This window comes from Leuresthes tenuis, unplaced genomic scaffold, assembly GCF_036924035.1.
Source record: "Leuresthes tenuis unplaced genomic scaffold, fLeuTen1.0.hap1 SCAF_11, whole genome shotgun sequence".
NCBI classification, from domain to species: domain Eukaryota; kingdom Metazoa; phylum Chordata; class Actinopteri; order Atheriniformes; family Atherinopsidae; genus Leuresthes; species Leuresthes tenuis.
In genome coordinates, this window is record NW_027325365.1 from 15,406,545 (window position 1) to 15,419,521 (window position 12,977).

General features: G+C 43.0%; 2 protein-coding genes across 4 annotated transcripts in view; both read left to right on the forward strand.

Moving 5' to 3' along the window:
• Positions 1–12,977, forward strand: part of jakmip1 (janus kinase and microtubule interacting protein 1) — a 31,561-nt gene that overhangs the window by 10,937 nt on the left and 7,647 nt on the right. For 2 of the 3 annotated variants that reach the window (XM_072395671.1, XM_072395672.1), the window contains exons 1-5: positions 8,762–9,358; positions 9,970–10,151; positions 10,414–10,542; positions 10,891–11,760; positions 12,425–12,907. In XM_072395671.1, coding sequence (XP_072251772.1) covers positions 10,480–10,542; positions 10,891–11,760; positions 12,425–12,907 — 1,416 coding nt within the window. In that variant the 5' untranslated portion in view covers positions 8,762–9,358; positions 9,970–10,151; positions 10,414–10,479. Of the gene's footprint in view, positions 1–141; positions 289–490; positions 662–1,323; positions 1,384–2,933; positions 3,063–3,148; positions 3,278–3,439; positions 3,524–4,397; positions 4,461–4,600; positions 4,700–5,463; positions 5,566–5,659; positions 5,714–5,802; positions 5,869–6,025; positions 6,095–6,303; positions 6,382–7,319; positions 7,530–8,341; positions 8,408–8,566; positions 8,644–8,757; positions 9,359–9,969; positions 10,152–10,413; positions 10,543–10,890; positions 11,761–12,424; positions 12,908–12,977 lie in introns of those variants that run through there. The other variant, XM_072395673.1, reaches the window with a different exon arrangement.
• Positions 2,101–3,018, forward strand: LOC140318059 (uncharacterized). The gene is made up of 2 exons (XM_072395674.1): positions 2,101–2,700; positions 2,934–3,018. The coding sequence occupies exons 1-2, from the start codon at positions 2,592–2,594 to the stop codon at positions 2,963–2,965; spliced, it is 141 nt and encodes a 46-aa protein (XP_072251775.1). The 5' UTR covers positions 2,101–2,591; the 3' UTR covers positions 2,966–3,018.

The window sequence follows — 12,977 nt, forward strand, 5'->3', positions numbered from 1 at the left end:
AGAAATATGAAGACAAGTGAAACGAGTCTCAAAACACGAAGCCGTGGTCTTACCTCTCCTGCATAAACTGGAAATTCTGTGTCACCAAAGGTCAAGACATAAGATTAGTGTTTCCCCTCCCTGTTTCCTTCCTCTGTTCAGCTGAAGCGGGTACGAGAGGCAGAGAGCCAGATGAAGCCCATGTTTGAGAAGAATAAGCGTCTGTCCAAGAAAAATGATGATCTCTTGCAAACGTTACAACGCATGGAGGAAAAACTCAAGAACCTGAGCCGCGACAATGCAGAGATGGTGAGATGAACCCACCTTATCCTAAGTCACATCTGACTTTTCTCATGTTTCTCAGTAAAAAAGAGTCAAAGTTCAAGTACACCTAGTTCGTAATAGACATTTTAGTTTTATTCAACAGTGGTTTTGTGGTGGAAAAAGGACCTCTGCTGGCCAATAGAGAAAAAGCATGGAACATAATTAGGCGTCTGTTTGCCTCCCTCAGAAAGAAAAGGCTTCCTCCTCTCGACCGCCCTCACAACAACAACCCACTCAGCCCCAGTTAAAGCGACCAAGTTCTCTGACAGACCTTAGCCACGCCCACGAGGAACAGGAAGTGGAGTTCCTCAAGATGCAGGTCGCTGAGCAACGGGGCATCATTGATGAGCTCACACAGGTCAGGATCTTATTCAAACAACCAAAGTTACATGTGAAGAAATCATTCACTTAGTAAATCATTAATGCAGCTTATAACAGCGTGTCTTGCTGTGACGGATGTTGTAATAAATGTGCATTACACAGACCTTGGTATCTTCATTATGAAATACTATAGATTTTTCACGTACATACTCATCATGGACTGTATGTCACTGTATGTCATTGTTACATTTACAATGATTTCAGCCTGTCAGCCATGCAAAGATCTGGGCATGCCATGACAACAGCACTGCCTTTTTTATTCTCCTGGTTCAGGGGAATTAATATTCTTTCAGAGTAGACTTTATTATGATGTACTTTCGAAAGTATATATCATTTTAAGTGATTGTATGTGGCCAAATGGACTGTTTACTCAATCTTCAGTTCAACACAGAATGCCTCACATTACTCATGTGTCTTTCCCCTCTCACACTATTTAGTTTACCAACAACACTACACATCATAAGCTGCTAATTCCCATTAGGCCTTAATTCCTTTGATCTTATTCATCTAAGACATCTGAAAAAAATAGACCTAATCAAACAGTGCTTATAGTCTGATTAAAGGCAACCCTGTGCCCCTGAGAAAGGTCAGATATGATTTTTCTGCGGACAGAATCTTACACAGTGTGTTTGTCTTAAGGAACGAGATCGACTGGTGATGAGCAAGAAAAACAGGAGAAAACCTGCCAAGTTGCCAAAAGTAAGTGCCTATGAGTGTTTTAACACATCTGTTAATCCATCGGTGTGTAACTGAGCAACTACCCTGTCTGTGTTTGAGGGACTATTGCCTTCCACTGGTAGTCTCTTTGTGTGCTTGTGTTTAATTGGGCTCCAGGGACAGTGATGACAGTATGAGAATACACTCCACTCATGCATGAAAAGTTCCCTCAGAGAGTTGAATGCATTTATTTATTTTTTCCATCGTTGATTTAATTTCTATGTATCTGGTGGTCTGGTAGGACAGTTTATGAAGAGAGATAGATGGATAGATAGAAAGATAGATAGACAGATAGAAAGATAGATAGACAGATAGATAGATAGACAGACAGATAGATAGACAGATAGATAGACAGATAGATACTTTATTAATCCCAAGGGAAATTCAAAGTATTCAGCAGCTACATAGATGCTCGAAGGCAGGTTAGTATCAACAGCAAACTAAAACTCAGATAGTAACAACATCCAGTAGGATATAAGTATATATATAAAAATGTGCAATGTGCTCATGTGCAAACAGATATGCATTTGAATATGTCCAATGCAGATGTTCCGAAGACTGTAACTAGTGTGAAGCATATATATATATATATATATATATATATATACATAGTTTAATCCTTGCTTCTTTGAGTGTGAATAAAGGGTTCAAACAGGTCACGATATTAGATTGGGTGTGGTGACAGTGTTTGGAAAAAATAATTGCTGTGATGTGAGTGCTCATTTCAGTGGGCATGTTTGGGCTTATGTGTCAAGGGACATGTTAGAGTGCGATGTTGCTAGGAGGAGGAGTTTGTTGTTACATGACATGCATTTTCTACGAGTTTTCCTCCTGGATGCAGGTTTTTAAGCTTGGCCAGCTGAAACAGAGTTGGGCACAGCGGCACGGCTTTTGGACCTGCGCATGGAAATTTGTCTCTCTTCTGGGGAATATGAAGCTGCAGCAGACTACGTGAAGAGGGAGACGAAATCTAGCAGCTGTCCGTTTGCGTTTTCATAGCCGTAGTTTTATTGGAACTAGAAGCTTTATCGTCTGCTTTTCCATTTTATGTGGGAGAGTCAGAGAAAGCAGTAGAACTGAAAGCCTGTTGCACTCTCTACGCTGTAGATTAGCTGCTACATACCAAGAAGTTACAAACGGATTTTGAGAACTTTCGCTTTAGCTTAATCTTAGTGTTTTTGTTGTGGACCATGACTGAGTATCTCCTTCTTATCCTCTATTTCTCCTCCTTCATTTGTCTGTGTGCCCTGGTCTGCCTTTATTTTTCTGGTTGCCAGGAGATGACTTATAAACACGATGGTAAGGACTCTGTTGGATTTGGCAAAGTGAGAAAGAAGTGAAAAACACAGGCAGCGACTTGATCTGATTTGCAAGTGAAATCCACGACAGAATGGCAGTGCCTGGTTTTTACCAGATTTTGACAAGATGTTGATGATAACTGCACTGAAGGAGATCATATATGTTTAGTTTCAAAGGGGTTGATTTGCACCCACATGCGTTCTTTTTTTTTTTTCTTCCACTTCTCTCTGCAGAGGCATGTTGTGGAGACATATTTTGGATTTGATGAGGAGTCGATAGACTCTGAGACCTCGTCTCTGACCTCTTTCAACACTGACCTCACAGACCGAACACCGGCCACTCCTGAAGAAGATTTGGAAGAGGTAGGAAAGAAATGACTAGTGCTAATAACATACAGAATAATTCTGATGGAAAGGAAACACCGTACTGTGCCCCTTTGTGATAACAGAGTATTTCCCGTGAGGAGTCGGAGCTTCGTTTCCGTCAGCTCACCAGAGAGTATCAGGCTCTTCAGCGGGCCTACGCCCTCTTGCAGGAACAGACCGGGGGCTCTCTGGATGCTGAGAGGGAGGCCAGGGTTTGTAGCTAGCTCTCTCTCCAAAAACTATGTTTACTTTGATGTGAAGAATGAATATGACTCTGAAGCCAGAAAAAAATATTATGATTGTAGGGTTTTAGAGGAAATGTTTTCAGTCTGATCCTCTGTTTTTGGGTGTGCTTTTTCTTTACCGTCATACAGACACGTGAACAGCTGCAGATGGAACTAAACAGCTGCCAAGCCAAGATTATTGACCTGGAGAAGGCCCTGGCCGAGAGGGGGCAGGTAATAAAGACAGGGGATGGGGGCAGGAGCTCACTGGTCCTGCTCTTATTGGCCCTCCTGCATGTCTGTCTGGCTGCTCTGCTCCTGGGATGGCGCTATGCTGACCAGGTCTACCGCAGAATCCTGTGATGTTACTTCCTGCACGTATTATCTCACAGCTCTGTGGCTGCACACTCTGCTTCACCTTCTGTCCTCACTGTTGGTGGTGGTGTTTCATATCAAGGCTCTCTGTGCCGCTGACCGCAGAGAGAAGGTTCGAACCACATCGATTCCTGTCAGCAGCGAATAGATAAGCTTACAAGATGTCATTGTATCTCCTTATCTTTCTAAATATGAAAATTGACACCTTTAAGTTGATTTTTCTTTGCATAAAAGTTATCATGAAATTGAAGAAAAGCCTGGCTATTTTCTATAAACTGATTACAGTCAAACACTTAGCATATATCAGTACTCCTGGTTAAACCTGTTGTGAAAATGTGATTTGTTTCACTGCATGCTGCATGTTCCACTGTGGCTTGATCCAGTCTGTTATTCCGATTTGCTTCTCTGCTCTTTCTCATCTCAGACTGCCTTCTGTTCTTCTTGTTACTGTGAACTGTCATTGACTGTGAAAGCAGCTCTGTTTTCTCTGTTATCAGAGGAGTGGGGTTTATTTTCCTGGATCAATAAACTTATGCTACCGGCACTCTCCTCCAGTCTTTTTGTGTCACATTTGCACGTCACTTCGCATGATTTGAGTTGGTCGTCGGGCAGTTGGCTTTGCAGGTTGTGTTTCTGACTGCGTCGCTCATTGCAGCCTGTTACTTGGAATCCTTTCCGCCCCTTTGCATGCAGTGTCATTTGTTGCTGATGGTGTGTTTGGTTGTTATGGCAGGATTCAAAGTGGGTGGAGGAGAAGCAATACTTGATCAGGACCAACCAGGAACTACACGAGAAGGTAGATTGTGCAGCCTGGAAAGTGTTGAGAGTCAAATCTGCCCTTCCGCAGATATCTAAAAATTCTGATTATTTCTGCTTGCTAATTCGTACAGAAAAATGTTTGTACAGTAACAATTTGGGGGGCCTTTCTGTCTGTAGATGTGTGCGTTACAGCAAGCAGAGTCGCGGCTGCAGGCCGAGGTTCAGGACGCTCGTGACCAGAATGAGCTGCTGGAATTCAGAGTGCTTGAACTGGAAGTAAGAGACTGTACCGGCATCAAACTCTCACCAGGAGGCGACAACAACAGTCTCAGCTCCAGGCGCAAAACCTACATACAGTGACCCGCCAGACACTTAGACACACAAACTGATCCTCACTGTTTTCTCACTGTATGTCTGTGTTTCCTGGTTTGGCATGGCAGCTGTGTGCATACCCTTTCATTGAACTGGACCTTTTCTTTTTTTTTTTTAATGGACAAATGTATGAAGATGAATTTAATTTTTACTTCAATAAAATGTATTTAAGTTCACCATCCATCTCAAACTTTGTTCATTTTCTCTGTCATTGGTTGCATGTCCCACTTTGTGTACGTTTCTCATAAGATCAAAAGTTGGAATGAACTAAAACCCAAAAACAGGTACACGATCATTTCATTTGAGGAATTCAGGGTTTGTTATTTCGAGTAAATCTATTGATGTCGCCGTACCTTTTGGTTCTGAATATTTTTCGTGTTGCATCTCTTGTCTTCAGGCTCACATTTTTAGTTTTTGAGTTTTAGCATGTGTCCCTGTTCTTTGGGTTTTTCGCCTCCCTCGTTTTGGCAGATCCTGATCAATATTTTCAGTGTCATGTAAGTAAATCCTCATTCCCTCCCATGCCATTTCGTGCACATTATTTACATTCAGTATCGGTTGTTTTGATCCTCTCACAGCTCACCACCTTCAGTTCTGTGATAAACGTCTATATTTGTGTCGGGCTACTGTGGAGTTGTTTAGTATTAACGTGGTGTGTGTTCCTGTAGGAGAGGGAGCGCCGATCTCCTGCCCTCAATCTCCACATGGCTGCGTTCCCTGAGAATAGTAGCAGTGCCCTTCAGATCTACTGCCACCAGGAGGGAGTCAAGGTAAAAACACACCCTTAGAAAACAAGCCGTTTACCTGAAGGCTCCCGACGTCAATATGCCAATATGATGTCCTCAATGGTTTTCACATCTGCAGGATGTAATCATTTCTGAGCTGATGAAGAAGCTGGACATTTTGGGGGATAATGGAGTGAGTTTGATCACACTTGGTTTAATACAAGTCCATTTTTTTTTTATTCCACTCTCAAATTATTTCAGATTTTTGTTTTTTTCTTGTAGAATCTCCGAAATGAGGAGCAGGTGGCGGTGATCCAGGCTGGGACAGTGATCTCGCTTTGTGAAAAGGTGAAGGGAACACACCGTGGATGCTCATTGTAACCGTACGACAGTTTAGCCCCAGTTCATCCGCTGCACTTCAGTTCTATTTATTCATTTAAAAAAAACAAACAAATTGAGAAATTTGAGAAAGTTTTAACCCCTCTATGTTCTTCTGCCCGTGCAGTGGTTGAAGCAGATAGACAGTACAGAGGCCGCTCTCACGCAGAAGATGATTGACCTGGAAAATGACAAGGTGAAAAATTGACTCAGAAAAAGCCTCCTGATCTTCACAGCTGCTACTACACATTCGGTGTTCTTCGTTCGTATGTCATTGCGTCAGTGGAAACACAAAGGAGCAACTTCACTTTGTTGTTTCTTCTGATGTCGAGTTGCCAGTCTTGGCTGCGTTTTTTTAATATTTTGTTTTTGGATTATTCGCTTTTTTCTTTACCGCTGTTGCAGGAGCTGTTCAGTAAGCAGAAGGGATTCCTTGAGGAGGAGTTGGACTACAGGAAGCAGGCTTTGGATCAGGCCTACATGGTACGAAGCCTGAGCAATATTACCGTACACAGTGTGGTTATAACCACTGTTCTGTACCTTTTTGTATTCCAGATAATCAAACAATCAATCATTGGTAACACAATCAGAGCTGTGTGAAGAATTGGCTCATAATAAATGATTAGGGAATGCAGGGGTGCAACACTGTCATTTCAGCATGACACATAAACATTTGAAACTCCCATTAAAGATCATATTTGCAACATGCTCCATGACAGTAAAATTTGTCATATTGTGTTGGGATACTGCATCTTTTACCACTGAAGTCTGATAATGTTAATGAGCTGCTTGTTGATGGGCTGATGCTCTGTAATCTCAGAAGAAGGCCATCCCAATGTTCTCCCTCCTAAATTTAGGAAAACACAAAGGTCTTCTACATTTTTTTTTCAACACGCAACTCAATTTGGTGTCAAGTGGAAGAATTTTGGACAAAATAGTCAGATTTTATTGATAGATTTAGGGAAATCATTCTCCTCTGCAGTTTACTTAACTGGACCCAGAGAGCAGAAGTAAACACTTAGGGCAGTCTTCATGTAATTTTAACTATTTTATTTGGTCAGTTTTGGTGTTGGTCTGTGTTTTAAAGTTCCACTTGATATTCTGTTGCTCAAGGTTCGGTTTTTAAACAAGTTGTTCACAGAGAAACTGTCAATTCTGCTGGCAGAATTAGTCTTGTTGATAAAGTAAGAGCTTGCCATGTAAGAAGTCGACCTAAATAGCCGCCAATATCAAGTGGAACATTGTTCACCCTATCTGCCATGGTCACAGTGGTGTGTGTGTGTGTGTGTGTGTGGGTTTGCATTTGTGTATCTCTGTGTGCCCCTGTGTGCATGCCCGTGTGTGTCTCTGCATGCGCATGTGCACGCCCGTGTGTGTGTTTTTGTGTACCTGTATGCGTGTAAATGTGGCTGGCTGTGCAGAGGATCGAGGAGCTGGAGGCCACGCTGTATAGCGCTCTGCAGCAGGAGCAGCCGGCATGCCGGGCGGTGGCCGAGTCGCTGACAGACAGGCAGAGGGAGGAGCTGAGGCTCGCTGTGGACAAACTGCGGCGTCAGATTCTCCGGCAGAGCCGGCAGTATGACAGTCAAATCTTACAGGAGCGCATGGAGCTCCTACAGCAGGCCCAGCAGGTAAGGCTCAAAGCAAACCCGGTTAGGTCCTTGAGTCCTGCCCGTCCTCAGTCAGACCCCTGGTTACTGTCTGAAGCCTCTGGTGCAATGAAAAAGATGCAGTATCCCTGTGTGTGCTTCCTGTAACTATACCTGTAAGTGCAAATGTAGAAGTGGAAGAGAGAGAAAGATGAGACAGAATGACTTTGTCTGTGTGTGTGTGTGTGTGTGTTTCACTGTGATCTGACCTGACCACCACCCCCCCCCCATCCCTTCCCCTGTTCTCTCAGTAGCTTTCTACCCATGGTTTGTGCACTTGTTATTCATTGATTACATCAACAACCACAACACCTTAAACTTCATTTAAATCAGTTCTACATTGACTCACTAAAACAATAACATCTAACTTCAGCATAAAGCACAGTACTAACTCTCTGAATATGTAAATTATAGTGTATATTGATAATATGTAACCACTTATAGAACTTGGACTGCAGATTGGGCCAGAAATCCAGGTTTTAGGAGGTCTGAAATTCTGCTCACATTTGAAAATAAAACAAGTTTGAAACAATCATTCTGGCCTCTGGGTGCTTCCACAGATCTGTTCAGTAGATCAGTCACTTTCACTGTTCACAGTGAAGTTTGCTCTTTGGTTGCCACGGAGACAGGTGGCATGACGGGAGGCCATGAACTCATTTGGAATTCAGGAATAGTGGGGTCTTATAGACAATTCTTTTGTAATTAAAGGGAGGATTGTGTGAGACTTGCAATGGTTTTACTCTTGTTTCGTAACATATTTCGACAAGCTAACCACTTTTGTCTTTGTGTTGCAGAGGATTAGAGAGCTGGAGGACAGGATTGACTTGCAAAAGAGACAAATAAAGGAAATAGAGGAAAAGGTACAAATTCAAATTTTATTTGCCTTTTTGATCAAGTGTGAAGGATTTAAGGTGGTCTGAATCTGCTTTGTTGGTGTTTGTTGTTTTACAAACTTTTTGACACCCCCTCTCTTCTCTCTCTTTTGTCATCTGTTGATTAAACCCCATGTGTTTCTTTAGTTTTTGTTCCTCTTTTTGTTTTTCTCTTTAGCATTTATTCTTTGGCCTTAATGAAAATGACTGTGGACCCACATCAGGTAGAGCACATAACTGTTGAATCATACAAGCATTTTAACACAGTTGCATCTTAAAGCTTAAAACGTCATAATGAAGATAAGGAAAATAATGTAGAAACCTCTTCTTTTTCTTAGGTGTTATGATGCTGTTGAGGCAAGCAAGGAGGAAACAAAAGTTGTTTTTTATGCATTTGTAGACAGTTAACGAAAACCTCATGGCCTTTTTGATAAACACGCACTTTTTCAGAAGACCCTTAACTGGAATTTAAGCATATTTAGAAATGTTAAAGATAACTATATAGATCAGATATTAAAGTCAGATTTATTTATAATTAACTTGTACTATAGCATTTTTTTTTTTGTTTGTTTTTTTTTTGTTTTGATCTTACCTGGAACAAAAGAACTCATTTGTGAGAAGCAAACACATGGACTTGAATTGAAAGAAAACTCTCAATCAGAAGATTTTACTAAAGAAAAGAGAAAAGCCACAGCCTCAGCTGAAGAAATGCCAAGTGGAGAAGGAGAGATGGCTGGAGGAAAGAGTGAAATAACAGGGCTAAGTAAGGGGGTGTAAAGGCTGAGTGCCAGCTGGATATAGAGGATTCTGGCAAAGTCCAACATCTGTGGCGTTTCTAAGGAAACAAAAGAGCAACAAAGTCCACAGATCAGACGCTGAACTTAAGAGAGGCTTTCCGTACACTGAGAGGGTGAAACTACAGTCAGAAACGCAAACCAGGTTAGTATTTATGTTTACCGTTGAACATTTTATCCTTTGACCCTCTGTGACGTTTCAGCTTTGAGACAACAAAAGCTGCTGATCATTTTCAGAATATAGTGATGTGACCTTATCATTCACGGTCTTATGTGTTCATGCTAACCTAGGAATTAGCCAAACTTGCTTGCATGTTTTTGGCAAGTTTAAACATTTAGCTCACAATTTTCAAAGTCTACCTTGTGTCATTTAACCACATTAGCAGCCTCAGATACACAGATGTAATGATCGACTGTACATACAGGCATGTGAGTATAGTTTGAAGGCAGACTTGAAAACATGGGATTTTGGGGTGTGATGTTTAATGCAGGGTGATACAGTAGGAGATTCGGGATGCAAGATGGTTAGGAGGTGGGGTAACTTGAGAGATACCTGTGCCTGACAACTTGCTACCAAGCTGTTGACGTGGTGAATAATAGATGGCTGTATTTAAAGTGTATGCATCTTTTCCTCTTTCTGTTCATCTGTGCAGTGAGGCAGGCTTGAGAGTTTGATGAATCATGCAACCGTGACAAGTGAGCAGAAACTCTTTTACAGCTTTTCTTTGTTCACTTCAATCCTCTCGGTGGGCACAGGCAGATCAGTGGAGGATCACGTGACTTCATCAGACACAGCGGGTTCCAGAAGCATTTCAGTCACCATGGTACCGACAGACTGTAGGAAACGACGTGGAGCTGCAGCTTCTGCATAACAGAGTGGAGGTCCTGGAGCAGAGAGCAGGTTGAGTCATCCAGTCGGACAGCTACTGGAGGAGCAGGTAAGGACCTGGGGGAGAGGGGATCCAGTGACACACCTGCTACGATACACTCACTTTTGGCCAAGGTGATATCACATATCACACACAAATGACCGCACAGCACTCCGGCATGTGAGCATGCCGTTTACTGGAGACATTACTAGCATCCAATACAGATTTTCAGATCAGAGGACGTGATTAAACTTAAAGTTGATGTGCCGGCTTAGTTAAAGATGTTTCGATTAATTTGATGTGCTTTTGTTTTGTCGCACTGCTTTGTTAGGATCAAAGGAGTCAGAGAGGAGAGCTGCAGCTTTTTCAGCTAGCCTCTGCCTCCCAGCTCCCCAGCATGCAACACTCTCAGAGGCTGGACCAGAAACTCCACATGCTCAGGGAGGAGGTCAGGACCATGGTGAGTACTCCAGCACCATGATCAAACGCGTGTTCCTCGTGAGAGGAAGAAAGACCTCTGGCAGATATGAAGCACTCACAAATCCAGATTGTGGCCTGTCACGATATGATTTTTTTCTGGTTACAGTGGGACAACAAAGACGAACCTTTTTTTAAAACTTCTGTTTGTATTTTTAGTTTAGTGTATTCATATTTTCTGGAAAATGTTTTGTGTTAGCACATACTACTGTAGCTTAGGTGTGCTAGCTTAAAATGTAGTTTAGCAAGCTTTTAGATACAACCTGGTGATGGACTAAGCTGTGATATTTCTCTTTCTTTTTGTCTCTTTCTTCCTCGACCTCTTACTCAGACTCAGGAGAAGGAGCGGGGGGAGCGAGTTTGGAGGGAGAGACTGCAGCGCTGTCAGAAGCAACTAAAGGCCAAAGAGGAGGAGATGAGCCGCCAGTCCCAGTACTTTGAGAACTTTAAAACCCAACTCCAACACAAGCTGAGCCTGACCCGAGACAGAGAGCAGAACCTACAGAATCGCATCTACAATTTAGAGAAGCAGCTACTTGAGATGACTGTTAGTGCTGCCACTGGCATGGCGACAATCAGAGCAGCCAGAATCACTGCTGGGACTGTGACTCACTTTGAAGAGCAAGACAGGCTACCGTCCATGAGAGGAGAGGGTGAAGGAGAAGAGGAGAAAAAGGAAGAGAGGAGGAAGCAGTGGCAGCGGGAGGGGGATGAGGAAAAGGCAGCGACAGACGGAGAGGGAGGAAGAAACAAAGTCACAAAACAGACCTCAAATGAGGCCAGGCTGCAAGGCTTCATTATCTGCCTGCAGGAGGATCTCAGGGTGCTGCTGGAGAGGGAAGAGGATGGGATGACTGAGCGGAGAGGACTGATGGAGCAGCTACAAGAGGCTCAGGGGAACAGCCACCTACTGGGCTGTAAAGTGGAGGAGTTAAAGGGAGAGGTGCATCAGCTGAAACTGTCTGAGAGCTTCCTGATGGAGGAGGTTGAAGAGCTGAGAGAGGAGAATGAGAGACTCCAGAAGATCCTCAGGGATGCAGCTAACCAAACACCATCTCAGTCCTCCACAATCCCTGACTCCACATGCATGAGTCCTGGGACCAATTCGCCTCGATGCAGTCCAGCTGTTTGCCCAACGTCCTCTGACACGCTCTTCTATACCACTGCCATGGGACAGTCCTCTGTGGGGAGCTCAGGAGAGGTGCGTGAGACACGATTATCTTAATTATCATCATTGTTTTCATCAGTATTTAATCAGATAGTCTTGTTAAAATGCAACTCCAGAGAGTCTGCAATCCACCGGCCTGAAGAAAAGCATAAATAGACACAAGGTGTTTTCACTGGCATCTATGAGAAAAGAAAATTTAAATCCACTCAAGTTTTGTAGCGGTGAAAAGTTAATTGTGTGATATCAAGAGCCGACCAATGAATGTGAGGATATGCCAGATATATCTGAAATCGCTTCAGAAGGAGACATTTAACAACGTGGAATACATCGCTCTCTTTATTGCTCATGTGTACCTTAGGCAAATAGCTCCAGCCTATTTGCTCATATTGTAAATAAAGCGCTTGATGATTACCTTCTGTAATTAAAAGGAGGGTTAAAATAACAGCATTAGTTACGTTTGAATATTGTGTTTGGTGTGTGTATTTTTTTCTTTTTAAACTCAGACAGAACCTATTGAGCTGATCAATCTAAGACTAGTCTACCGCTTTAAATTCACTCACCTATTTCCATTGATTCAATTACCTATTTTTCACTTATACAAGCTAACTGTGGCTGCTAAAATTGGCTAAGTGAAAAACGTAATGATGAGTTGTTATCAGCGTCTGTCCCACAGAAGATGACAAATTGCTTTCTGCAGGTGCAGTCCTCCGCAGATGTGGAAGAAGTTCTGCCTCATTTACTGGCGGTTTCACTTGTTGACCACCAGGGTGCAGCGGAGTGCCTGCAGAACAACACAGTCGACTGTGTGCCATCAGCCAAATCGAAAACTCCACCAAAACACGAGCCTCTGAACCTCTTTCACCACTTTGGCTCCAAGTCCGACGCCGAATTCCAGCCACTTTCCTTCATTACAGAGTCCTTGAATGAGTTTAAACTGGGGAACATGGAGGAAAGTCCCAGTGAGGAATCGGATGCCCTTAGGAAAGCTTTCCGGAGTTTGGGTTTAGGGGAAGATCTTCGAGCTCTTCAAGAGCAATGCGAGCAGCTGGAGGTCGCCCTGCAGCATAAACAGGATCAGCTGAAGGTGATGGCTAAGGAGAATGCTCAACTGAGATCACAGCTCAGGAACGAGGCAGAGGAGCAACAGAAAGTGACAGAGCACTGGTCATCAAGAGAAAAGGTATGTTGTGTGTTGGAGCTCTCAAATGTATTTAAAGCTGCTAAAGGTTTTCTCTGCTTCCTCGACATCA

Excerpts from the sequence above, each read along its gene's own strand:
- LOC140318059 (XM_072395674.1), top strand. The coding sequence starts at position 2,592 with ATGACTGAGTATCTCCTTCTTATCCTCTATTTCTCCTCCTTCATTTGT. Across the intron at positions 2,701-2,933 it reads GATGACTTATAAACACGATG|AGGCATGTTGTGGAGACATA; the intron begins GTAAGGACTCTG and ends TTCTCTCTGCAG.